Source organism: Ctenopharyngodon idella, chromosome 22, assembly GCF_019924925.1.
Source record: "Ctenopharyngodon idella isolate HZGC_01 chromosome 22, HZGC01, whole genome shotgun sequence".
NCBI lineage: Eukaryota > Metazoa > Chordata > Actinopteri > Cypriniformes > Xenocyprididae > Ctenopharyngodon > Ctenopharyngodon idella.
The window spans coordinates 16,617,933-16,643,436 of NC_067241.1; the positions used below are offsets into that span (position 1 = coordinate 16,617,933).

Here is a 25,504-nt window from a genome sequence, read left to right on the forward strand (position 1 = left end):
GCTGGACAAAGAAGAAGCTCAAAGTTTTCATTTATATCACACATTTTGATCACTACATTATTGTGAGTTTTCAACACATTACTATTATCCTCACATGTGCAAAACAGTCAGTGTTCAAACTCTCATTATAATTACATCACTCATTTGGCTTTTGGTTATGTAACACACACACCCACACACACACCCACACACACACACACACACACACACACACACACACACACACAGCTGAATGTCGCCCAAAGGCGTCTCTAATGTACAGCGTTTACACGCAGCTGCACGGTATGGAAAATAAGTGCTTATAATTGAAAGAAACACTTGGATACGTCTGAATCAGCAAAACATCTGGCCGACCTGCAAACACTGGCCAGCAGAAAAACCACAAACACCTCAGAAATGAGTTGCGTAACAGCATTCATTCATCAGACGGGCTGTTAGTACAGAAATAAAGAGAGGAAATGAGCCAAACAGATCAATCACACGAGGAGAACGTCACTGGCTTCGTGTTAAAGTCAACATCAAATCAACTCCATTTACCTGAATGTCTGATTAAGAGCCTTTCATTAGCGCATGTTATTCTACAGAAACTAATATTTATCTTCACTGTCTTTCATCAAAGTGCTGTAGATACTTTCACCATCCGATCAATTCCTGATGGAGAAAATCCGCTCTAGATTCCAGAAATGTCCTCATTTCTTATTTTTATTCAGTTTTTCACTCATAAAGTCTCATAAATGGTCAAATGGGCTGGATCATGTTGATTTTTAGAGGATTCTGTCAAGCCTAGATATTTTCACATTTGAATTATGCAGAAAACTAAAGTATAAAGTAGAATATGGAAAAAAAAATACAATTTTGGTTGAATTTAACATGCTGAAATGAAAGCAAGATGATGCGTGCCAGTAACTGATAGTAATAAATACAGCAAAATCAGAGTTTTCCCCGATAAAAATACACAAAAATAACGTGAAAAACCACAGGCCTCAAAGATATGCACTTTAAAGAAAGATTTTCCGAAGTTGTACATGATTAACAAAAAAAAAAAGTTTTTCAAAAAAAAGAAGAAAAAAAAGAAGATTTTTTGGGAAATAGTGTTTTTTGAAGTTGTAAATGAAGATTATTGGAGTATGTTTTACAAGAAATACTATTACAGTTGTTCTAATTCAATTTCATATTTAATTCAATGTGTTACTTGTCATTTGGAATTATTTGTGAAATTTATTAGCAATTTCTGAGTGAAAATTAAAGTAAGTAAATCCTACACTAAACTTTTTCAATGTACATATAAAGTAAAACAAGCTTTACCATAATTACCTCAAAAAAAATAAATAAATAAATAAATAAAAGTTACAGTTTAAAGGGGACCTATAATGCTCCTTTCACAAGATGTAATATAAGTCTCTGGTGTCTCCAGAATGTGTCTGTGAAGTTTCAGCTTAAAATCCCCCACAGATCATTTATTATAGCTTGTCAAATTTGCCCCTATTTGGGTGTGAGCAAAAACACGCCGTTTTTGTGTGTGTCCCTTTAAATGCAAATGAGCTGCTGCTCCCGCCCCCTTTCCAGAAGAGGGTGGAGCTTTAACAGCTCGCGCTTCGGCTGCTCAACAACAACAAAGCTGGAGAATCTCACGCAGACAAAATGAGGATTGTCAGTAACGGTGTTCAGCCTTACATTGTTCAAACCGGAGTCGACACTGATGGAGAGACTCAGGAAGAAGTTACAACTTTTAGACGTTTCTGAATGGTTAGTGGATAAATTTATGTAGTTGCTGTGGAGTTGATTCAACTCATCCACTAGCATGTGCCATCATGTTAATCTTTTGTGTTGAATTGACCCTCGTTTGTGAAGCAGTCCGGTGTAAAATGACGGCATGTCAACAACACTCTACTACAACAACTCTTCCTCTTCTCTAAAGCAGCCCAACATGGCCACACCCCCTTTGTTGTGTGTTCTCGGGGGCGGGGTTTATGTAAATGTTAGGGTTTGTGATGTCACCAACCCAGGAAGAAGCTCATGTAGTCCTTACCAGCTGTTTGTTGTAGTCCTTAAACAACCCTTTGCATTGTTTATGCTCTAACAGCAACATTACACATTAACTAAAGTTAGAAAAGTGAAATAATAATCAACCACCCCTTTAAAATAAGTTTAAGATACGTTTTAGATTGTCGCTTCAGCAAATGAAACTACTGGTGTCTTTCTATATCTATAGACGTGTGTATTTGTTATTTCACACTCACTGTTCGGCCTTTCGATCCAGGGAGACCTGGTAAACCAGGAAGACCAGGAAGCCCGTCGGATCCCGGATACCCGTCATCCCTCTGGGCCCCGGCAAACCCACTGGACCCTAAAGACGAGATGGAAATGAAGAGAGTCACATGACCACAGCATCCTGCCAGAGGGGGCGGAGCCTGCAGCTGCTGTTTACACATGGTATTAAAGGCATAGTTTACCCAAAAATGAAAACTATCCCATGATTTACTCACCCTCAAGCCATCCTAGGTGTTTATGACTTTCTTCTTTCAGTCAAACACAGAGTTATGTAATAGATTTATAATGGGAGTGAATGGGGCTCGAGATTTTGAAGCCCAAAAAAGCACATCCATCCATCATAAATATAATCCATACAACTCCAGTTGGTTAATAAAGGCCTTCTAAAGTGAAGCGATGTGTTTTTGTAAGAAAAATATTGATATTTAAAACTTTATAAACTATAATAACTGGCTTCCGTGTTCGTCAATACATCATACGTCGGGTACTTTTATGATGGATGGATGCACTTTTTTGGGCTTCAAAATCTCGCCCCCATTCACTCCCATTATAAAGCGTGGAGTCAGGATATTTTTAAATATATCTCCGATTGTGTTCGTCTGAAAGAAGAGAGTCATATACACCTAGGATGGCTTGAGGCTGAGTAAATCATGGGATCATTTTCATTTTTGGGTGAACTATCCCTTTAACACTTGAAAAGACAAGCCATCATAAATCATTATTAGATACTCACTTCAAGACCTGGTGCTCCAGCGAGGCCTCGGGATCCTTTCTTACCAGCGAGTCCCTAAAAACACACACATAAACTTATTTAGTACCCTTATATAAATCTCTGTTACCTAAGAATGTTTTTTTATGACTTAAAAGAAACATTTTTCCATTTCGTGATAAAGAATCTGCTATAATCTTCTCTTATTCAAGCACAAAATTCCTGATACGATGGAATTAAGCCACACTGGGTGGCCAAAAGCACTTCTCTCAGACTGTTAATGCCGTTCATTGGCTAATATGAATGGGATATTTGTGACAGTGAATGAGGCTTTACAGGAGATTTACAGGATGGATTTGCAAAGAGAAACAAGCATACAAGGGAATATAAAATTCCTTCTGTTACACAACTAAACACACACACTACAGTGGTGACCTGCCACTGACTTCTGTTGTTTTTAAATGAAACTATTCATGTTGGCTATAGACTTATGCATACAGAAAAATCACATACTGCACACAGTATACATACTACATAGTGCAGAATTAATGCAAGTACACTTATACACACACAAACCTGAATTCCCTTCTCGCCCTTGGGTCCTGCTTCACCGGGCAGCCCAGGAGATCCCTGGACAATAATGAAAATATCTCTCTTTAGCTTCATTATGCAGTGTGATGTTACGCTGGTCCACAGGCGTGTGGCCAGGGTCCAAAATTAACTACATAAAAAACTGCAAAAATTGGCTTTGCCAAGTCAAACTTTCCGGTAACTTAATTAGGAAAGTTATGCAACAAAACCTCTGCTCCGGGTCCTAGTGAGTTGCCTACCTAGACAGTGTTTTAAGGCATCATAGCTCAGAAAGTAAAAACTCAAACTCAGTTGCGAGTTGAATCTCTAGATGCACTTCTGAGGAGCAGCACTATTTGCATCATGCACTAGTTGCTGCCTATGTAGAGCGCTAGAATCTGCTGCTCACTAGGGTTTGTGTCAGAGTTGGTCACGTATCACACTTACAGGAGATCCCTGCTGACCGAGGGCTCCCCGAGCGCCGGCCGACCCCTGCGTGACCCTAAAACACACACAGACGTATTACTGCAGTGTTGACATAACAAATATGAATCTGAGTGTCGACTGTTTCTGATGAAAACAGGCCCGCTGGAGGAATTTCCTGCAGGGGAAAGAAGCACTCGAACTGATGTAGAGCAGTTTAATCTAGATCAAGAAGAACAAACAACATGAGATTCTGGTGCTTGCAAAAGTCACCGCCACTATGCTAGGACATTCTATTCTATTGCTGAGGCGTTCTGAGTGCTTTTAACATGTTGCTGTGTGGTTGCTAGGGTGTTGCTATGCACTTGTGGAGGTGTTCAGAGGGATTTTTAACATGTTGCTGTGCGGTTGCTAGGGTGTTGCTATGCACTTGTGGAGGTGTTCAGAGGGATTTTTAACATGTTGCTGTGCGGTTGGTAGGGTGTTGCTATGCAGTTGTTGAGGTGTTTTGAGTGACTTTTACCATGTTGCTGTGTGGTTGCTAGGGTGTTGCTATGCAGTTGTTGAGGTGTTTTGAGTGACTTTTACCATGTTGCTGTGCAGGTGATAGGATGTTATTATGAAGTTGCTGAAGTGTTCTGAGTGTTTGTTTTATCATGTCACTGTGTAGTTGCTAGGGTGTTGCTATACAGTTGCTGAGGTGTTCTGAGTGTTTTAATCATGTTGCTGCGTAGTTGCTAGGGTGTTGCTATGCATCTGCTGATGTGTTCTGAGAGTTTTTTTATCATGTCACTGTGTGGTTACTAGGGTGTTGCTATGCATCTGCTGATGTGTTCTGAGTGTTTTAATCATGTTGCTGCGTAGTTGCTAGGGTGTTGCTATGCATCTGCTGATGTGTTCTGAGAGTTTTTTATCATGTCACTGTGTGGTTACTAGGGTGTTGCTATGCATCTGCTGATGTGTTCTGAGTGTTTTAATCATGTTGCTGCGTAGTTGCTAGGGTGTTGCTATGCATCTGCTGATGTGTTCTGAGAGTTTTTTATCATGTCACTGTGTCATTGCTAGGGTGTTGCTATATAGTTGCTGAGGTGTTCTGAGTGTTTTTAATCATGTTGCTGTATGGTTGCTAGGGTGTTGCTATGCATTTGCTGAGGAGTTCTGAGAGTTTATTTTATCATGTTGCTGATGGTTGCTATGGTGTTTCTATGCATCTGCTGAGGTGTTTTTAATCATGTTGCTGTGTGGTTGCTAGGGTGTTGCTATGCATCTGCTGATGTGTTCTGAGCGTTTGTTTTATCATGTTGCTGTATGGTTGCTAGGGTGTTGCTATGCATCTGCTGATGTGTTCTGAGCATTTGTTTTATCATGTTGCTGTATGGTTGCTAGGGCGTTGCTATGCATCTGCTGATGTGTTCTGAGCATTTGTTTTATCATGTTGCTGTATGGTTGCTAGGGTGTTGCTATGCATCTGCTGATGTGTTCTGAGGGTTTTTTATGTCACTGTGTGGTTGCTATGGTGTTTATATGCTGTTGCTGAGGTGTTCTGAGAGGCTCTATATGGTTTCTGGAGTTTTCTGGGTAGTTGTTAAGTGGTTTCTAAGATGTTCTGAGTAGTTTTAAGTATGCTGTTGAGGGGTTGCTCGGGTGTTCTTGGTAGGGTTAGTGCGAGGGTGTTTTGGGTTGTTTTTATGTTGATGATAGGTAGTTATATAAGCCACTAATAATTCAAATTTTTAAATTTCCAATTTTAAATTAAATTCCAATTATTCCAGAGACATTACTACAGGCGATCTCTCTAATCTCACACTTCAACAAAGCTAAACTCAACTTAAGTGGTATTAACTGAGTAAATCACAGCGGGCACTACAGTTAAAAAATAAGCTAGTTAGCGAACAGGAATGATTTTTCCAAAGCATGAAATTCCTCCTTACAGAGACACTAACCTGATATCCATCATCTCCTGGTTCCCCACGTTCACCTTTCTCTCCTGGAGTGCCCTGTAAACACACACACACACACACACACACACTGATATGTTGTTTTATTTCTTCATTATAGAGATGTAAATATCATCGGCTCTTTATTTAGTGATTTCATTCCATATGTTGAACAAAAACAGGAAGTTAAAGGAAATTAAGACCTACTGGTTCACCTAAGGGCCCGGGCGGTCCTGCCATTTTACTGTCTTCTCCTGGGTAACCCTGAAAAAACACACATAATCAGTCAAACTCAGAATCTAAAATGCATTTTCACACTATTATTTTTTAAACTTTGGCTTAACAGCAATTATAGATCCTTTCGCAATATGATTTACTGCTTTTTGCATAGACTACATAAGAGTTTTAAGCATTATATGTAACAATATAACCCAAAGAGGACATTTAGACTGTGATTATTGTTCAATATATCAAATTATGTTGTATAACCTTCTCTCCCTTTGGTCCCGGGGGGCCTGCTGGACCTTGCTTGCCAGTGTGACCCTATGGATAAAGAAAAAGAAAGATAAAAACAGATTATTTTCTTGTCTAATCCTAAGAAAGACTCCTTTTTGAGTGGTAATATACTGGCTGGGCTGATTAATTGGCAGACATTTGAGATAATCAAACAATGATCATGTCTGGTTGGTCTTTGTTTTGTAAAGTGCGCATTCCAAACAAATCCACAAAAGTGATACTTTAGGGATTTACTCCTAAAACTTTCTGCCAGTGTGAGTGTTTGTTTTTGTAAGCATTCACGAGTGCATATATTTGCATGCATGTCTTCTGAAACTGCAACTCACTTCATAACCTTGCAGTCCCGGCTCTCCCTGAGGACCCATAACTCCAGGTCGACCCTGCAAGGTAATGAACAAAACACACTCATATGTTAGCTCGTGTTTGGTGGCGTACTCTTCGTACCTCAACAAATAACCTGCTAAAAATAACCCAAGTGTTTCCTGTCAGCAATGTCGTCCTGAAAAACATATTATTGGATGGTGTCTTAAAAAAATGACTCCTGCTGCTCATCCCATTATGGCTTCTTGGAAAAGCGTTCACTTATGAAAACAAGACGGTAGGTTTCCCTAACAACACTTGTTTTTATATTTCATCGATGTCGTTAAACCCCGAGGGAAACGCTGGGGCAAAATAAAACAATTCCAGACATTTTCTCTGCTTATAAAATCCGGCCTAAAACCACCAAATCAGCAGGCGCTTAACTGCATTGTACAAGAAAAGCGGATTAGACCCTAGTATCTCTAACGGCATTAGTGTAAATCCCATCAAAAAGCTTTGGGTCAATTCCAAATCCTGCTAATGTTTATACACGCCTTAATTGAGCCAGTAAAAACAGCGAGTTTGAGGGTAAAACACATTTTAAAAAAGCCCAAGGAAATTATTATGCTTCTGTAACTCAGCTCATATAGCATTCATTTTTAATACCCAATTACTTCAACCGTAACAATAAGGTTTTGTAATGCATTTTTTTTTTATTTGTATGCTGTAAAAATATCTTGCTCATTGTTAGAAAATGCTTTAACTAATGTTAACAAATGAGTGACACCAATTTAACTGACAAAACAATCCAATAACACGTTACTATTTATTATTTAATTATTAATTATTTATATAATACACCATTATCTAGGATTCCCCCAGTGGTGCAATCAAATACAGCAACACAATGCAGTATAATTTTAAGGCTGTGGATTCAAGCGACACAATATTCCCAAATTTCCCCTTGTTAATGAATTCAGTGCATCCATTTCTCTCATTCGGACTGTATTGTTTGGCTCTGCTACTGAAGTCTTTGTCACGTGATTAGGGTAATCACGTCTTTAGGATTTGCACAGCCAATTCTCGATCTCATCATCAGAAGACTTAGAGAAAGAGGGATGCGTTAAAGGAGAAAGCACACTAACTGCGGGTCCTCTGGTTCCACGAGCACCTTTGAGTCCTCTCTCCCCAGTCTGTCCGATTTCGCCTGGCGAGCCCATTTCTCCCAGGTGACCAGGCGGCCCTTTCTCACCCTACAAAAGAGGAAGATGGAAATATCACTGGGAAAGGTCTACTGGTCTACACTGCTCTACGAATGTAATGTGAAAATAAAGAGCGAGCCAAGATGAAGAAGAAGGGGTGTTGTGAAAAGTTGGCAACACTATAGTAAGGTCTCATTTGTTAATTGAGATTATTAACTAACGAAAGTATTAACTAACATGAGCTAACAGTGAGCAAACATCACAGTAAAACAGTCAAAAAAATATTTTGGTCAATGTTAGTTCATATAAACACAATTGTTTATTGTTTGTTCATGTCAGTTCACAGTGCATTAACTAATGTTAACAAATACAACTTTAAATTGTAAAAATAAATGCTGTAGAAGTATTGTTCATTGTTAGTTCATGTTAACTAATGCAGTTAACTAATTTTAACAAATGAAACCTTATAAGAGTTATTAAGTAATTTGTGAATCTGGAAGGAGTACCACAGGGCTCTATCCGAGGTCCACTTTACTTTTGACACAATACTCCAGATTGTAAACTCTTCAGTCTCCCCTCTTGTGCACTTAAAATGTAGGGTTCCTCATATTGTTTTGATGCAATTTAATGAGGTTTTGTGGCTATAATTAATTTTGATCCAGAAATGCTAGTACCTTCTTTCCTGGACGTCCGCGGTTGCCTGGCAGACCCTGTTTGCCCTCGGGCCCCTGATATAGAAACATCTGCTTTAACTTCACATCATCAGGACAAATTTCAGACCATCTCATAACAGACTTGATTATCTAAAGAGCTGTTTGTGGAGAGATTTAATGTGAACATATGCCCCCACACACAACTAAATGACACAAAAACAAATTATGTTGTATGCACTGCATCACTCTTCCATCACTAACCGGGAAGCCTTTTGCCCCAGCATCTCCAGGAAGTCCTGGTGGGCCGGAGTCACCGATCTCGCCCCTTTCCCCGGCTTCTCCTATTGGTCCACGGTCACCTGGCTCGCCCTAAGAAGTAATAATGTAACGGAAACATAAATTACATGAAAAGTATTTCCAATAATGAGTGGGTTTAGGTTCAACGGTGTCGGGAATCTTCATAACTTTGTCTTTAACATCAACCTGCCAAGGCTTTTTTCATGTATTATTAATGTGTATTGTCCCTGATTAAATAAACAAAGAAAGAAATAGTAATGTGCCAAATAAAATGTATGCAAGTGCATTCTGGGCAAACCAAAGAAAAAACTCAAACACACAATTTGTGTACTGTCGATGCAAATACGCAGGGAAAAATGGTGCAGGATTTACTTTGAAACAATTTTCATTTAAAAATATCTATAGAAATTGATATTCATTTATAAATTTCAGAAATAATTACAAACAATATGTATACCTTAAATGCAGAACAGGTCATTTTGGATAAATGTCTCAATGTAAATGTAAGTAGAAATGTCCTAAGAGAATCTGCAGTCTCACCTTAGGTCCGTCCTTCCCTTGATGTCCGTCCTCTCCGGGTGGCCCTGGAGGACCCTAAGACAATTGGTAACATGTCAGATCAGAATTTAAATGTAGAAAAGCATCATGGGATTCATCCCACACAGCAGCTGTGCTGACCCTCAGTGCTGATACTGCAGCAGAAACGTGCTTATTTGCTTTTCCTAGTAGCCATTACAGACATTTTTTATTTGTATAAGCAAGTCAACATATCTGATTGCAATATTACCGAGATTACGGATAAATATTTTACAGTTTGAATAACATATGAGAATTTTTTTCCACTAGACAGTAATGAGATTTGTGATTTATTTCTTTTGATTTTGGGGTGAAATACGAGCCGGATAAACTCATGACAGGTTTCATGAGATCCACCCGATGTCATAATATCCAATAACAAACACAGAGAATTGCTTGAATAATTGAGTGAACAGAGACAAAGACATTCAGTGTGTGCGAGCGAGTGGACGGCCCGAGGGTCCGTCTTTCAGATTATTGACACCGTTTGGCTCACGTCAGTTAAAGCAATAAAAATACACTGATGGATCACGTTCACTTGGAGTGCGAATGGAGTCGGTGTGGGGTTTTGACTCACTCTGATGCCCAGTTGGCCCAGTTCACCCTCGTCTCCGACAGGCCCCAATTCACCCTGGAAAAAAGACAAAGACACGGTTGCCAAATGCCAATAGATCTCACTTTGATACTGTTAGTATTATTATTAAAGCTTGTCAGAATAAATCATCTGATTCCACTGCATTGCAAACAGCAGCTTTTGCCTTCCACAGAAGAATGTATACAATACAGTCATTTCCGGGTGAACTGTCCCTTTAAGAGTTATGGGCTGGTCTGTCTCACCTTGAGTCCAGGTTCACCCACAGGCCCCTGCTCTCCTTCAGGTCCTGGAGGTCCCTGCTCATACACAAAAGCGAGAAAATCACAAGAACATGAGAATGACACACGTGTGCTCATATATCAGACCCAAAACTCAAAAACAAAGCTCAATTAAATACCCTGCAACATAGTTCATTTACTAAAAATAATTAAATTGTGCTATTATTAGACTTTTCTGTAGTGTTCTGTGTTGTGTTACACTCCTTATTATGTAATTTATTGAATTTAACGCTATTATATAACTCGGCACAGTCTGACTGTACTGTATTATCGCTTAATTAATTTGCAAATGCACATTTTACCACATAATTAGATGCAGGAGAACTCTGTTATACACTTCATTAAGTTTATTTCAGGAAATACCTCGTGACCTTGCTCTCCATCTGGTCCCGCGTCCCCCGGAGGGCCTCTGGACCCCTAAACGAACAAAACCAAATAGTCACATTCACATAAGTATGAAATAAATATGAAATCATGCACAATTACCAAAAATAAACAAACTTGAATTTCCCATAACCAGTCCTGCTCGGTCTTGTTTTGGAAATATAAATCAGCATTTCGCGTATCGCCCTTGGCGTTAGATGTGAAGAGGTCTTACTATTAAGCCTAACTTGAAGTGAATTTTGCCATGTATGTTTTAGTGCACATATGATCAGCATGAGGGTCATTGTTCATGTGTAGATACATGTACGCATAAGCGTGTGTCAGATGCACAGGGAATCAAAGAGTGGAAACAAGAAGCTGTTCCAGAGACACTGTTAAAAGTCTTTCATCTGCTGTCAGTGTGGCTGATTACATGTTTAGACGTAATGACACGAAACATGCTGGAAATGCCACGAGGAGGAGCTAAACGAACCCTCTGAGGCCTTCATATCATGACTTACACAAGAAAGATGCAACAACAAGCAGCAAAAACACCATATATAAATGCTGAGACTATACACAGTACATTTCTGAAAGTTTAGCACATATGAACAACAATGTGAGATACAAATCAACATCCAGTTATAGAAATATTACAGAAATATTTAAAAAAAAAAAAAACAGGTCAGTGATGTAACTACATCTATTAAAAAAAAAAATTAATAAATAAAAATAAAATTGAATATAAATATTAGATTAAAAACGTAAACATAAATAAACGTAAGAAATGTTTAAATTTGGCAACTAACTTAAAATGAGTTTATGTTGAAATACTAAAATTACTAAAACTAAAACTCAAATATTATATAAATTAAAGATATATAGAAATATTTTTAAATAATCAAGTTAGTATTGAAACTAAAACTATTTAAAAATTTTGTTAATTGAAATGAAGCTGAAATAAAATATAAATATTAGATGAAAAACTTAAACGTAAAAAACGTAAGACATTTTTTACAATTTGGCAACTAACTTAAAATGAGTTGAAATACAACATTACTAAAACTTTAAAGTGAAAACTAAAAATATGAAAATAAAGCTAATTTAGAATATTAATAAACACTATGATAGTATATATATGATAGTAAATAACACTGAACCAGCACTAAATGTGACCTAGCTGTGCCATGCAGAAGTCTTTAATTATTTTCTATGTAAACACACCCCTTGTTATGCAAATTAGGCTCATTTGAGAATGCAAATTTGGGTTTGTGTTGTAATACTCACAGGTTCACCTGGAGGACCTTTTTCACCTGTGCTGCCGGGTGGACCTGCTTTACCCTGTAAAACACACACACACACACACACCAATTACATGTGATTCATATACAAGACTTTATAAAATCTGATTATACATAATTCACTTTAAAAAACATTCGATAGAACAGAAAAATCACAAATGAGATCTCAATAATATCACTGTTTCTCCTGGACGGTAGTGAGAATAAATATATAGCAAAAGCATCTCTGATATTTCTCCTGAGAAAAAGACCCCAGTACAGGGTTATTACTGCTAACTAAAAATAAAATTAAAACCATTAACAGACATTCTAAAATAAAATGAAATAAAACTTAAACTTATTTTATTTTAGCTAGTTGTGAAAGCAAAATTTCTCATTTTCATTTAGTCTAACCTGATGTACTAAACCAACTAAAAATAATAATAAAAAAAAACTATATACATATTAAAAAACAAGAACTAATAAAAATGATGAAATTTACTAAAACTTTAATTATAATTAACTATTAAAATTAAATCTAAAATAAAAATGAATAAAAACGATATACATCTGATAAAAAAACAATAACTAATAAAAATGACTAAATATTCAATATGTGATGTAATAATTAATAATTGATTTATAAATCGAGGGAACGAAATAGTAAATCGAGCTAATGAATTAGTAAATCGTGTGCACGATTTAATTTCTTTTCTTGCATGTCATGTGCGGGGCTCCATACATGTGTGTTACGTGTTCAGTCTCTAGACGTGTAGTGTTTATTTACAAAGAGACATCGCCATCTACTGGCCTAGCAGCAGAATACAGCGATTTTAGACATTTTCGTGGATCGGTGTGAAAGGGGATTGTTCTGACAATGTTGTCGTCTATAGGAGAAAAACACAAAGAAACAACTTTTCCATTGTAATAATTTGATCCGTTTTTCTAAATCATGGCCACACTGAACTAATTCATTCCCTGGTTTTGATTTATCCATGGGAACAAATTAAAGCATGCTGATGTATTAGTAAGTAATAAGAACAAATTGTTAATTTGTGGCCACTATATACTTCTTTCCCCCCACACATCATATTTATATTTGTTGATTAAAAGTTCACTTTATATATGTAGAGTGGTTGATTTGGTTGCAAAACATTCCTTCTTTACAGAAGCTCTTCAAGGAAATGATAAGTTTGTGTTTGTTTCTATGATGGAAACGTAACCATGAGCCGTAATCCAGCAGGGACCGTGAGTCCACAGTCTTTCTTCTCTTATTTTCTTCCTCTGTTTTGCTTCCCGTCTTTCTCAATCACTATCAGTACAGACACCGACGTTGAGAAACAGGAATCGCTCTGGGTTTAACATCCACCTGTCTTATCAAACTATTTGTCACGGATATCTCAACAGAGACGGCTGATGCTCAGTTTCCAAGAGCGCTGATACCTGCTTTAATAACAGTGACATCACCACTTTCATCACAAGCGCGCTTTCATTTTCCAGATGTAAACCTCTGCGCAATAAATGCTTCCATATGTTCACTTTACACGCTTCATATTCAAGGAGATAAATTCACATAAATCAGATTTTTAGGCAACATGATCACGTCTTACTGGCCAGATTCCAGAATGCACTGCCATGAACAAACTGTGTTACGTTCAATTGTGAGTCGTGTGCTGTGTATGATGCATTTCCAAAACAGCCACTTATAAGATTTCATGATGTTGCCTTAGAAGGAAGCTGACTATGTAGGTTTTCATTTTTAAAGAAACTTTTATTCAGCAAAGACATTTATAATGTTACAAAAGGTTCTATTTCAAATAAATGTTGTTCTTTTAGAACTTTCTATTCATCAAAGAATCCTGAAAAATAAAATATGTGTCACGATTTCCACAAAAATATGAAACTGTTTTCAACATTGATAATAATCAGAAATATTTCCTGAGCAGCAAATGTGGAAACCTGAGTGAAAATGTCCTACCTAACACATAACAATTCTGTTTGTTGGTGTAAAGTGAAGTTGATTCGGTGAAATTAAATCATGTTTTTCACTTAAAATCAGCTGATTTGATTTTGCTCAACAAAAAAAGCCCAGCGTCCTCTAGTTCCCATGCGCGGCACAAGAGGACGCTGTGAGCTCATGAGCACCTAAAACCCCTCAGGCTTAAACAAACCTGTGTGAAGTTTAAACACACATCCTGACAGCACAAACCCGCCTGCTTTATTAGAGGAGAGGAAACACACACTGTTGATTGATTATGGCTCCTTAATGATTATTTCCATACTTTTGAGTATTAAAATAAAATAGAAAGTTATTTTTAAATCAAAGTATCAGTTAATATCTCTAACTCTATTTATCTTCAACTTCATGTTTCCATAAATCAGTCAGTGACTAATTTATGTCTGTGAGAACCACATGACACAAAAACAGTTCTCAGTTCCTTTCATTTTGGACAGAATTACATTATAATGATGTAGTTCAGTGAGTCAAGAACAACCAATAACTCTGTGACTGATTTGTGAGGCTCATAAGAATCAATCTACACTGGAATACAAAAGCAACCCTGTTAAGAAAGCAGCTGTCACACTGCTGAAACGTAGTTAAGCCAGTAGCATCACAATTCCTCCTCAACACTGACACACAGAAAGAGACTTACAGGAGCTCCTGCTGCTCCTCTCTTCCCTGGACCTCCAGCTTTACCCTACAAACAAACACAAACACACATCAACAACAAGATCACTGACCTCCTCTGAACATAAATCTACATGATCTGTGCTTTGAGTTGAAGCAGAAGACCAGATTTACGGAGCTCATGCGCACTTGTCATGTCTCTCTGATCTCTCAGCCGTAAATACAGTACACTTCTGCCTCATGTGTGTATCTAGTATTATTTGTAACTAGCTGTACCTTTGGGGATAGAAACGGAGAAAAATTACCCAAAAATTATTTTCTAAATCTGCAAAAACTCCTCTTGTATGTGTCTTTAAACAGGCTTTATGGTCCAAAAAGGGCTAAATCATGTCTTTATTCACTTCTGAAAATGGCAAAATATGTGTTTAGGGTTTGGCTTTAGCAGTGTTATTTTTAGTTTTATTGACATACTATTATAGCTTTTATTAATACTTGTCATTTTAATTTCAGTTATAGTTTTAGTAGTTTTTTGTATGTTTTTGTCATTTTTATTTTGTCATTTTTAAAATATGTGCATATAGTTTTATTTATTTGTTTATTTATTTGTTTATTTCAGTTTTAGTTATTTTAGTACATCAAGTTAAACTAAATTAAAATATAAATTAAAAATACTAATAATAATGTTGCCTTAGTAACTAGCTGAAATAAGATAAGTTTAATTTTTTTCTATATTTGACTTTATTTTATTTCAAGTAATGAATGTTTCAAGGCCATAAAATGTTTTTATGGCCTTAGTATTAGTTAATTATAATAACCCAGGTCTGTAGTTATTTTAATTAGTGTAATAAAAATGATTTATTAGTATTTTAGTTTATAGTTTTTATTAATATTTCAAATTAGCTTTTATTTTTAAATGTTAAGTTTTCATTTTAATTTTAGTTTAAGTTTTAATAATCTTTTTTCATGTGCTTTATTATTATTGGTAATATTACTGTTTATCTTATATTTAATTTAATTTTAGATTTAATTTAATTTGGCTTAATTTAAAAAACTTGGTTAATGTTAGTACTTTTTTAAGTTTTTCATCTAATATTTATATGTTATTTTTAGTTTTATTCCAATTAGTTTTAGTTAACAATAACAACACTGGTATGTCCTCGTGAAAACATGTTCATCTAGCACATCTGATTGAGGACAGACAGTCTCATATACAATGATTGTTCTCATATAAAGCTTATTATGATGACTACAGACTAGCACAAACCCTCAAAAAACACATTTAATTGAAGTATGAGTAGTTTTCCCATTTGAGGACGTCCTTAAATGAAGATTTTGTCTCAGATTCATCTCACTTCTGGGGACATTTTTATTTCTAAACTAAACACAGAGGTGCTTACGATGAATCCCGGAGCTCCATTCCTCCCCGCAGATCCCTTTTCACCCTGAAAATAAATAGAGTCGAGAACGTCAGGCATGTGTGACGTGTCTGCGCATCATGATCATTCAGTGGCTTTGTAATGCAAATCAATGTAACTGCTGTCAGGTTTGCGATGGTGTGAAAGGCCCCATGAAATGATCTAAAGAGTGCAGTTTTCTATCCTGTGTGATATATTTCCTATTGAAACAGGAAGTTCTAGGGACATAAATGATGCCATCACAATGCTTCCCAGAATGAAAGAGAGAGTTTAACTTTTATATAACTGTCAATGTGTGAATATAATACACTCTTTGAAGAAAAGATTCTATATAGAACCTAAAAGGGTTACGTCAGGCACTTCATATATCAAACCTTTTAGTAGTTCCCATTATGGGATCATTTTATGGATTTAGTTTGAATTAATTAATTAATTTAGTTAATTCAATTTTATAAATGAAGCAGCTCATAAACACACTTTATTACTACAAAAAGTTGAAATAACCTGTTAAATATGAGTGTTAAGCAGTCATTTAAGACATTTATCCTTATATAGAACCTTTTTGGCATAAAGTGTTCTTTAAAATTGAATCAGGAGCCCTAGGGTTCTATATAGAACCTTTTTTCTAACAGTATAGGTGATATACGGGATGCTGGTACCTTTACGCCCTCATGGCCCGGTTCTCCTGGAGGGCCGTCAGGTCCTCTCAGGCCCTAAAAGACAAAAACACACACCATATATGAGTCCGGCTGTGATTTCACACTTGTGAATAGGGTAAAAAATTAACTAATAAACATCATTATGATTCCACAGCTGATTGATTACATTAAGAACTGCTTCATGGAATGGGTTTTCATGGCCGAGCAGCTGCATCCAAGCCTTACATCACCAAGTGCAATGCAAAGTGTCGGATGCAGTGGTGTAAAGCACGCCGCCACTGGACTCTAGAGCAGTGGAGACGTGTTCTCTGGAGTGACGAATCACGCTTCTCTGCAATCCGATGGACGAGTCTGGGTTTGGCGGTTGCCAGGAGAACGGTACTTGCCTGACTGCATTGTGCCAAGTGTAAAGTTTGGTGGAGGGGGGAATTATGGTGTGGGGTTGTTTTTCAGGGGTTGGGCTTGACCCCTTAGTTCCAGTGAAAGGAACTCTTAATGCTTCAGCATACCAAGACATTGTGGACAACTTCATGCTCCCAACTTTGTGGGAACAGTTTGGGGATGGCCCCTTCCTGTTCCAACATGATTGCGCACCAGTGCACAAAGCAAGGTCCATAAAGACATGGATGAGAGAGTTTGGTGTGGAGGAACTGGACTGGCCTACATAGAGTCCTGACCTCAACCCGATAGAACACCTTTGGAATGAATTAGAGCGGAGACTGTGAGCCAGGCCTTCTCGCCAACATCACTGCCTGACCTCACAAACACGCTTCTAGAAGAATGGTCAAAACTTCCCATAAACACACTCCTAAACCTTGTGGAAAGCCTTCCCAGAAGAGTTGAGGCTGTTATAGCTGCAAAGGGTGGGCCAACTCCATATTAAACCCTACGGATTAAGAATGGGATGACATTGAAGTTCATGTGCACGTAAAGGCAGACATCCCAAAACTTTTGGCAATATAGTGTATGTGCACTAATTTGTATACATTTCCAGAAAATAGATCTGAACATTGGATGAAGCCAGGTTCAAAATTCTTGTTTGATTTTGTTGACATATTAGAGTTACATTTTTTTACAGAATGGATTTTGGATATCTCTTTTATCACTGCATAAATCAAAAAAAAAAAAAAAAAAAATTGTCAACAGACGGAGAAAAACTTGTTTTTAGGAATAAAATGTTATATAAATGAGTGTGAATGATATTTGAAAAAACCCCACAGTAAAAACCTTCAGAATATAGTCAGGAATAAAACTGTAAATTTTGGTGTTTGTAAGTGCTGCTGAAGTGGAGGAAAAAACTTTTAAAGGTATGCAGTGTAACTGAAATAGACAGACGCAAACAGAAAAAGTCCAATAAGATAAACACTTAAACGTGTGTTTTGGATGTTTTCTTTCCACTAGTCTGAAAGAAGACATGTTATGGAATCAAAATAGTACAAAATCTCAAAATTGACCATTGCATGAAAAAAAAAAAATGTTTTGCCTGTAGCATCATGCCTTAAACCTCATGACTATCATATATCATCTATACAAAAAAAAAAAAAAACCCCTTTCATGATCATCTTGTGAGATTTATTTTATAAATATTAAGTTCATCCTTATAAACAGTCCAGCTAGTTGATCAATGAGCCAACAGAGCGGAGACGACACGCCAGACCAAACACAACGAGAATCCAGCACAAGCCAAACAAAACCAAAAAAAGAGAGGTTCTGTTACAGAAATGAGTGTGCTACCTCGCTGTCGAACCCTCACTGAGATGGAACCTCTGGCTCCATTGGTTAAAAACCTTTGGTTAAAACCTTTGGTTAAAAACTTAACCAAAAATATGAAATGCTTGCAACTAACTGAAATAAATAAATTAAAGAACTACATAAAATTAAAGCTAAACTGAAATATTTTAAATGACAAAAGCACATAATGCTAAAATTTAAAAAAATTACTGAAAACGAATTGAAATAAACTAAGTTGAGGCACTAAAATAGCTAAAACTTAAAATAAAATAAAAATAAGTTTTTTTTTTTTTTTTTAAAAACAAACTAAAATAAAAGTGAAAACTGAATATATATTATATATATAAAAATCGAATTCAAAATTTTAATAAATACTACAAAGTATATAAATAATATTAAAAACGCTGGTTTAAATATTACATATTAAACTATTTTTCAAGTTTATTATTTTTCAGTACTGAATGAATTACAGGGAACTTTATAACAACTTTTTTCTCATTTTGTTCATCATCTTGGAATGAGCATGTTGCAGTGCATTCTGTTAGTGCCATGCAATGCTGCCTTAGAATTTGGCCAAAAGAAGTTGATCTTAAAAGGCATTATAATGATTTTAAACAGCCACTGTATCTAGAACTGGCCTATAATGTCTTAAAAGCTGTCTCGTTAGTCTCATCTGTTGATGCTGGGTTCATGAACGGAGACTCTTGACTCTTCAGAAAGCCTGAGCTCTTTGTTCAGGATGTGTAAGCGATCTGTCTGCCATGTTTTAACATAGGGGTTTAAAGTCGCCCATCCTCACCATCATTAAAATGAGATCTGCACAGTTTTATATAAACAGAACAGAGAGGAACATTCTCTTAATTGCAGAGTTTGGCATGAACCTCAAACCTCTTTTCATCAGCTTCTGTGGCCTCTGACAGACTTCATCCTGTGTCATTAGGACTCACGTCAAACACGCTCTTTCTCTTCGTCACTTATTATGCTAGTCAAGGTTTCCTGCACATAATTCATGAATGTTTAACCTCACACTGACCTGTTATTAATTAAACTGGCTGTTTTTGCTACTGTAACTTTAAGACAGTTTAACCCTTTATGTTATGTTGCATTGGTTGTGAACATTAGTCTGTTATACGCCAGAATAAATCTAAATTAATTTCCCTACAAAGACAAAAGAGTAACGAAAAAAAAAAAAAAAATGTAGAAAAAAAAGCCAATACTGCAAATTAAATACAATAATGTAAATCTAACAAAAAATCTAAGAATTTTGTATGTATATATGTTACTGAAACTAAAACAATAAAAAAAATGACTGGAAATAAAATAAACATTAACTGAAAAAAATATATAAATAAATTATTTTATTTCAGATAGTTGCCAACATTTCTCATTTACATTTAGTTTAAGTTGAAGTTTTAAAATAACTAAGTTAAATAAATAAATTAAAACTTATTAAAAACTATACAGACATAATAAAAAAACTTTTCAAAAAAAGACAAAAACACACAATTAAATTACTAAAACTTACAAAATAAAACAGTAATTAGATTCAGTTTCTTTTTGGTTTTGGGGTCATATTCAGTTGGACCACTAGAGGTCCCTGTGGTTTATCTAACAAACATGATTCAGTCATGCAAATTCAGTCAGCAAAACACGACAAAACTTGTAGCCACACTGATCGCTGAACAGATAAAGAGCTGAATGCAGTAAACTGAAAGCATTGTACAAACAGAGCCTGTGGATTTATTACTAGGACAATCAGCCTGCGGTAAAAGTCTTTTTCAAGGAAAGTCTGTTCACTCAGCGGCCATATTTGCATATATGGAGCTATTTCTGACATCCAAGACGAAGTCCTATCAACTTAAATAGGGGAATCCTGAAATCTCAAACACAGTTTGCCACACTCACAATTGAATAACATATTTCAAATCAGCAACAGAATCTGAATATGAACATGAAAACTAAGCTAATAAAAATGACAAAAACAAACAACACAATTACTAAAACTTTAACTTAAATTGAAGACAGAAAATATAAAATCTAATCCAGAATATTCCGAAATCTGTTCTACTTGTGTTCACTAACATTGTACAAACGTTTCACATTGAACAAAACTGTCAATCAAAGCTTTCCACCAGTCAAATCTTTCTCTTTTAGTTCAGACTCCTGACATCATTAGCAACACACACACACACACACACACACACACACACACACACACACACACACACACACAAAAACAAGTAACAAAAGCATCAGTTTGTTTCACTACTCGTCTTACCCTCCGTCCTTTGGGCCCGGGAACGCCTGCTGCTCCTCTCGGCCCTTGTGGACCCTTGAGAAAAAGAGACAGACAGAAAGAATCAAAGTAAAATTTCAACTTTGATGTGGAAAGTTTCCCTTAACCTCAGTTTTACAGCCCAAAAGCCCCGACTGCAACCACTGTATCTGTGTGTATATCACTTCTACATTGGACAGTCTGAACATTAACCACAGCAATTTTGAAGTCTCTAACTCAATCCCTCTAGCGCCACCAACTGTCCAAATTTGCACTCTTGTTTATGCTAATAACTTTTGAACCATAAGGGCAAGAAACTTAATATTTTTCCTCTGATTGCTTAGCTCAAGATGATTCATCATGAAAAAACAAAATCCACCATTTTTAATTTTCTGAAAAACCTACTTTTTCAAACTCATCTTAGATGGTTTGTCTGATTTTCACCAAAATTGGCTCAGATCATCTTCAAATCATGCTGGCAAAAAGTTATTAAAAGCTTTTTGGTAAACCCAACCATCCTGGAATAACGCGCAAACGAATTCGACGAACAGCACGCCAAATTGGATGTGAGGCTATATCTCCGCAACGCTTTAGTGTATTGAGACTAATCTTGGTACATGTCATCACAAGCATGACCACAGGCTACATGCAACATTTCAGGACAGCTCCACCTACTGGTCAGGAGATATGAAAAATGGCTTATTTTGCTTATAACTACTGAATGGTTTGTCCAAAAATCATGTGTCATGTGTGTATGTGTCATCAGGACTCCTGAAGGTACTGAAGCTTTTCATCAATTTTGCTTATTTTAATGAAACTGGTCTTGATAGATTCCTTGAGTCATATCTAGAACAATGATGCCAATTATGTCATATTCATTCGAACTTGCTGTCCGCCATTTTGAATTTCTTTGAAAACCTACTTTTTCAAACTCCTCTTAGATTATTGGTCGGATTTTCACCAAAATCGCCTCAGATTATCTTCATACTATGATGGCAAAAAAGTTATTAAAAGCTTTTTGACAGACCAAACCGTTCTCAAATAAAGCATCAACAAATTTGATGGCACGGTGCCAAGCTGATTCTGAGTCTGTAACTCTGCAACGCTTTGACATATTGACTCCAAACTTTGTATGTGTCATGTTCTCCTCATGCTGAACACACAACATCAATTTGGCACATCAGTGCCACCTATTGTTCAAAAGTGATAAGCAATTTAATCAGATTAATAGTGATTGCATTTGTGATTTGTCAGCCATTTTGACTAAAATAATCTGAAAATGTCTTTAATCACTCATTGTTGCAGTTGGTCTGATGCTTCCAGCTATGCTTAGCAGCAATTTTTTCGATTTCATTCTGAGGATTTTTTTTTTTTTTTCAGATTAAATTTGCATCTCAAACAGCAGAGGATCATGGGTAAACTTACTGGTGGACCTTGTGGGCCAAAATCTCCAGGACCTCCTGGAAGACCCGGATAACCCTAATACAAAGAGACAGACACACGGTTATCACCATAAACCCACTAACCACCAACCCAACCGGCTACTGAACAGGTTAAGATCAGATCAGACCAAATACTGATTTACACACAAATCGTATTTACACACATTTTGCATTGTGCAACAATTTACATTCAAGAAACGATTGACTCTGCTTGTGTTTCATGAAAGTCTCAGTATATTTCAAAATGAAATGATGAAATGTGCACTGAACAAATTATGTTTTTCCTTAGTATTTTTGTCTTGTTTTACAGTACAAATATCTAAACATTCTTAAATCAAGACACATTTACTGGAGAAGCAAAATGACTCAAGATAAGTCTTGTTTTCTGAAAAATTGAGACAAGAAAATGGGGTAATGAAAAATAAACTTGTTTCCCTTTATATTAAGTTTGACTGACAGATATTTGTTCTTGTTTTAAGCACAAACTCACTTAAGTTTGATCCAGTTTTCAGTAAAATAAATTAAAAAAAAATAAATAAAACACTTAATATCTTCAGCCATTTTGCTTCTCCAGTAAATGTATCTTAATTTAAGAATGTTTAGATATTTGTACTGGACAAATCAAAAATACAAAAATTTTTTGCAGTGCAATGCATATTAATATATGTTTGTTAATGTGAAATAAGTTCTTACTGTTGAACCTTTCTCTCCTGGAGGACCCAAAGGACCCGGAGGACCTCGATCACCCTGAACACACACAATAAACACAAACACAGTTACACTTTCTGACTGATTTAAGTCTACAAATCAGGTTATACTGTAGCTGATCCATTTCATCACGGTGGAACACAATCATCATGTTTCATGTTTTCAAAATAAATCATAATGTATTTATGGTAAAATGAATTAGGTTTAAGATAAAGACCGTGTCTCAGTTTTTACCTTTTCTCCAGGTTGTCCGACCACTCCGGTTATTCCGATCATTCCCACTGGACCCTGAACAACACAGAGAACAAGAGCTGGTTAAACACACACACACACACGCACACATGCACACACTCCTGCGTTCCTCATGTCAGATTTTGGAGAGGAACTGAAGAATTGCATTACAAGAGCACATGGATGTGTGTGTAAATTATTTGAAGAATATCCAGGTTGCTAGATAATATAATATATAATATAATATAATATAATCCTGAAAAATACAATGTATCATGGTTTCCACAAAAATCTAAAGCCGCACAACTGTTTTCAACATTGATAATAATCATAAATGTTTCTTGAGCAGCAAATCATCATATTAGAATGATTTCTGAAGGATCATGTGACACTGAAGACTGGAGTAATGATGCTGAAAATTCAGCTTTGATCACAGGAATAAATTACACTGGAATAATATTTCACTATTTTTACTGTATTTTTATTAAATTTAATTAAATTAAATTAAATTTAATTAAGTGAATGGAGACTGGGTCTGTCAAGCTCCAAAATGACAAAAAAGCACAATAAAATTTTTACACACTGGCTAATATCATCTGCAATGATTCCAGGAACATTTACTAACAGAACTAATGAAGCTCATTGTGCTAAACTGCTCACATTCATCTTCTTGTTAACAAACAGATGTATTATGACAATAAAGTGTAAATAAAGTTTGCTCCCAGTGGAGTGAACACAATGAACTCAATGTGCATTTGCACTCTCAGCGCTCATAAATCATCACAGACGTGAGACGTCACACTCCTGTACAACACACAGGATTTTCCATAGTTGTCTGCATGCTGGTACAGTACAAGTGGGGTTTTGGGACGATTCCCAGCATGCAGCATTAGCCCTGGAGAAATTTCCGAAGGCTAAGTCGGTTAATTTGTCAAAGAACAATCATTACATCAGATATCTTTGGCTTGTTTGACGACAAACTTCACAAACTTTTCCATGTCTGTTCCATGCTTGCCATTTACAATACAGAGCACATTATTGTAAGGTTTGAAAGATTCGATCAGGAAAAATAATGACTTTAAGTGTTAATAAATTGCTCAAGATTAATTGAAATTATACCGTATACCACCGGTCAAAAGTTTGGGGTTAGTTTTTGAAAAAGGTCTCTTCTGTTCACTAAGACTGCTTTTATTTTATATAAAAAAATACAGTAAAAATTGTGAAATATTATTACAGTGTAAAACAGCTGTTTTCTATGTGAATATATAGTAAAGTGTAATTTATTCCTGTGATCAAAGCTGAATTTTCAGCATCATTACTCCAGTCTTCAGTGTCACATGATCCTTCAGAAATCATTCTAATATGATGATTTGCTGCTCAACAAAATTTTCTTCTACGATTCATTTTGTTTCGAGAAAAAGATCACAGCAATCTCCTCTAGAGTCACAAAAGAGATCAAAAACATCTCAAACTGTGCTCGGATTTGCAAAGACGCCAAAATCTGCAATCATAAACTCATTTGTCATCAAACTCTTCTCAGAGCTGCTGTCCGTGTTCATTTTACATCTCTCCACATCTGAGACAGAGAAGACAGACAGATTAAATAAGAGTCAACGACGAGGGGAACCGATCCTGCTGGAGAACCAAGAAATAAAAAAACAAGCTTTCCGAAAGCATGCCAGACACCACAGATGTTCGTCGGGAAAGACACCAAGTGCAGGCTGGGATTGACGAGGCTTTCTGTATTTTCCTGGAAGAGTCGAGCGACGGCCAGCAGTACATAGACCTGCTGTAACAGTCACTACATCAAAATACTGTCATCAAAACCTCAGAGGACGGATGTTCAGCAGCTCTCTGAGGAAAAACACGCTCCAGATACGCTGAAAACATCTAAAATCACCTACATCATCATCATCATCCAGCAGCTACTGAAACGTTTCAGCTACTGTGAGTCAGTACAAATATCTAAACATTCTGACAGTAAATCAACTTGAGAAGCAAAATGTCTTAAGATGTCTTGTCGTCAACCTTCTGTGCTAAGATCTGAAGATCTTACTTTAAAAAGAGCTTTTATTGCGCATGTTTCTTGTTGGTGTGAAGGCCTTTGAGAGGTTGAGGACTCATACAAGTAATCTGCAGATTTAAACCATTTTCCCCTCGGTCTGATCTCGTGATGTTCATTTGGAAAGTGATGTCATGCATTCATTAAAGACCTTGTGTTCTCCAGATTGCTGTTCTTGAAGTGGGGCCGTTGGGGCCCCTGCGCAGATTTTCTGCGGCTGATCTCTAATGCGTCACACATGTGAGCCCGTACACTATAGACCAACACAAACCAGAATGCAAATGTTATGACTGAGTCTATCACACAGAACTACAGCACCGCATGTTTTCCTGTGTCGTATTTAAAGCAAATCCTCCTCAAAAAACTCTCGAACGCAGTCTTG

The 25,504-nt window shown here is 36.4% G+C and overlaps 1 protein-coding gene across 1 annotated transcript in view; it reads right to left on the bottom strand.

Moving 5' to 3' along the window:
* Positions 1 to 25,504, bottom strand: part of LOC127505326 (collagen alpha-1(XXIV) chain) — a 96,544-nt gene that overhangs the window by 13,392 nt on the left and 57,648 nt on the right. Inside the window, exons 25-45 of the mRNA XM_051880792.1 lie at positions 23,064 to 23,117; positions 22,815 to 22,868; positions 22,105 to 22,158; positions 20,683 to 20,736; positions 16,674 to 16,727; positions 15,997 to 16,041; positions 14,625 to 14,669; positions 11,978 to 12,031; positions 10,691 to 10,744; positions 10,292 to 10,345; positions 10,032 to 10,085; positions 9,419 to 9,472; positions 8,843 to 8,950; positions 8,603 to 8,656; positions 7,872 to 7,979; positions 6,753 to 6,806; positions 6,400 to 6,453; positions 6,118 to 6,174; positions 5,917 to 5,970; positions 3,998 to 4,052; positions 2,241 to 2,347 (exon numbers count right to left, since the gene is read on the bottom strand). Of these exons, the coding sequence (XP_051736752.1) occupies positions 2,241 to 2,347; positions 3,998 to 4,052; positions 5,917 to 5,970; positions 6,118 to 6,174; positions 6,400 to 6,453; positions 6,753 to 6,806; positions 7,872 to 7,979; positions 8,603 to 8,656; positions 8,843 to 8,950; positions 9,419 to 9,472; positions 10,032 to 10,085; positions 10,292 to 10,345; positions 10,691 to 10,744; positions 11,978 to 12,031; positions 14,625 to 14,669; positions 15,997 to 16,041; positions 16,674 to 16,727; positions 20,683 to 20,736; positions 22,105 to 22,158; positions 22,815 to 22,868; positions 23,064 to 23,117 (1,281 nt within the window). The remainder of the gene's footprint in view (positions 1 to 2,240; positions 2,348 to 3,997; positions 4,053 to 5,916; positions 5,971 to 6,117; positions 6,175 to 6,399; positions 6,454 to 6,752; positions 6,807 to 7,871; positions 7,980 to 8,602; positions 8,657 to 8,842; positions 8,951 to 9,418; positions 9,473 to 10,031; positions 10,086 to 10,291; positions 10,346 to 10,690; positions 10,745 to 11,977; positions 12,032 to 14,624; positions 14,670 to 15,996; positions 16,042 to 16,673; positions 16,728 to 20,682; positions 20,737 to 22,104; positions 22,159 to 22,814; positions 22,869 to 23,063; positions 23,118 to 25,504) is intronic.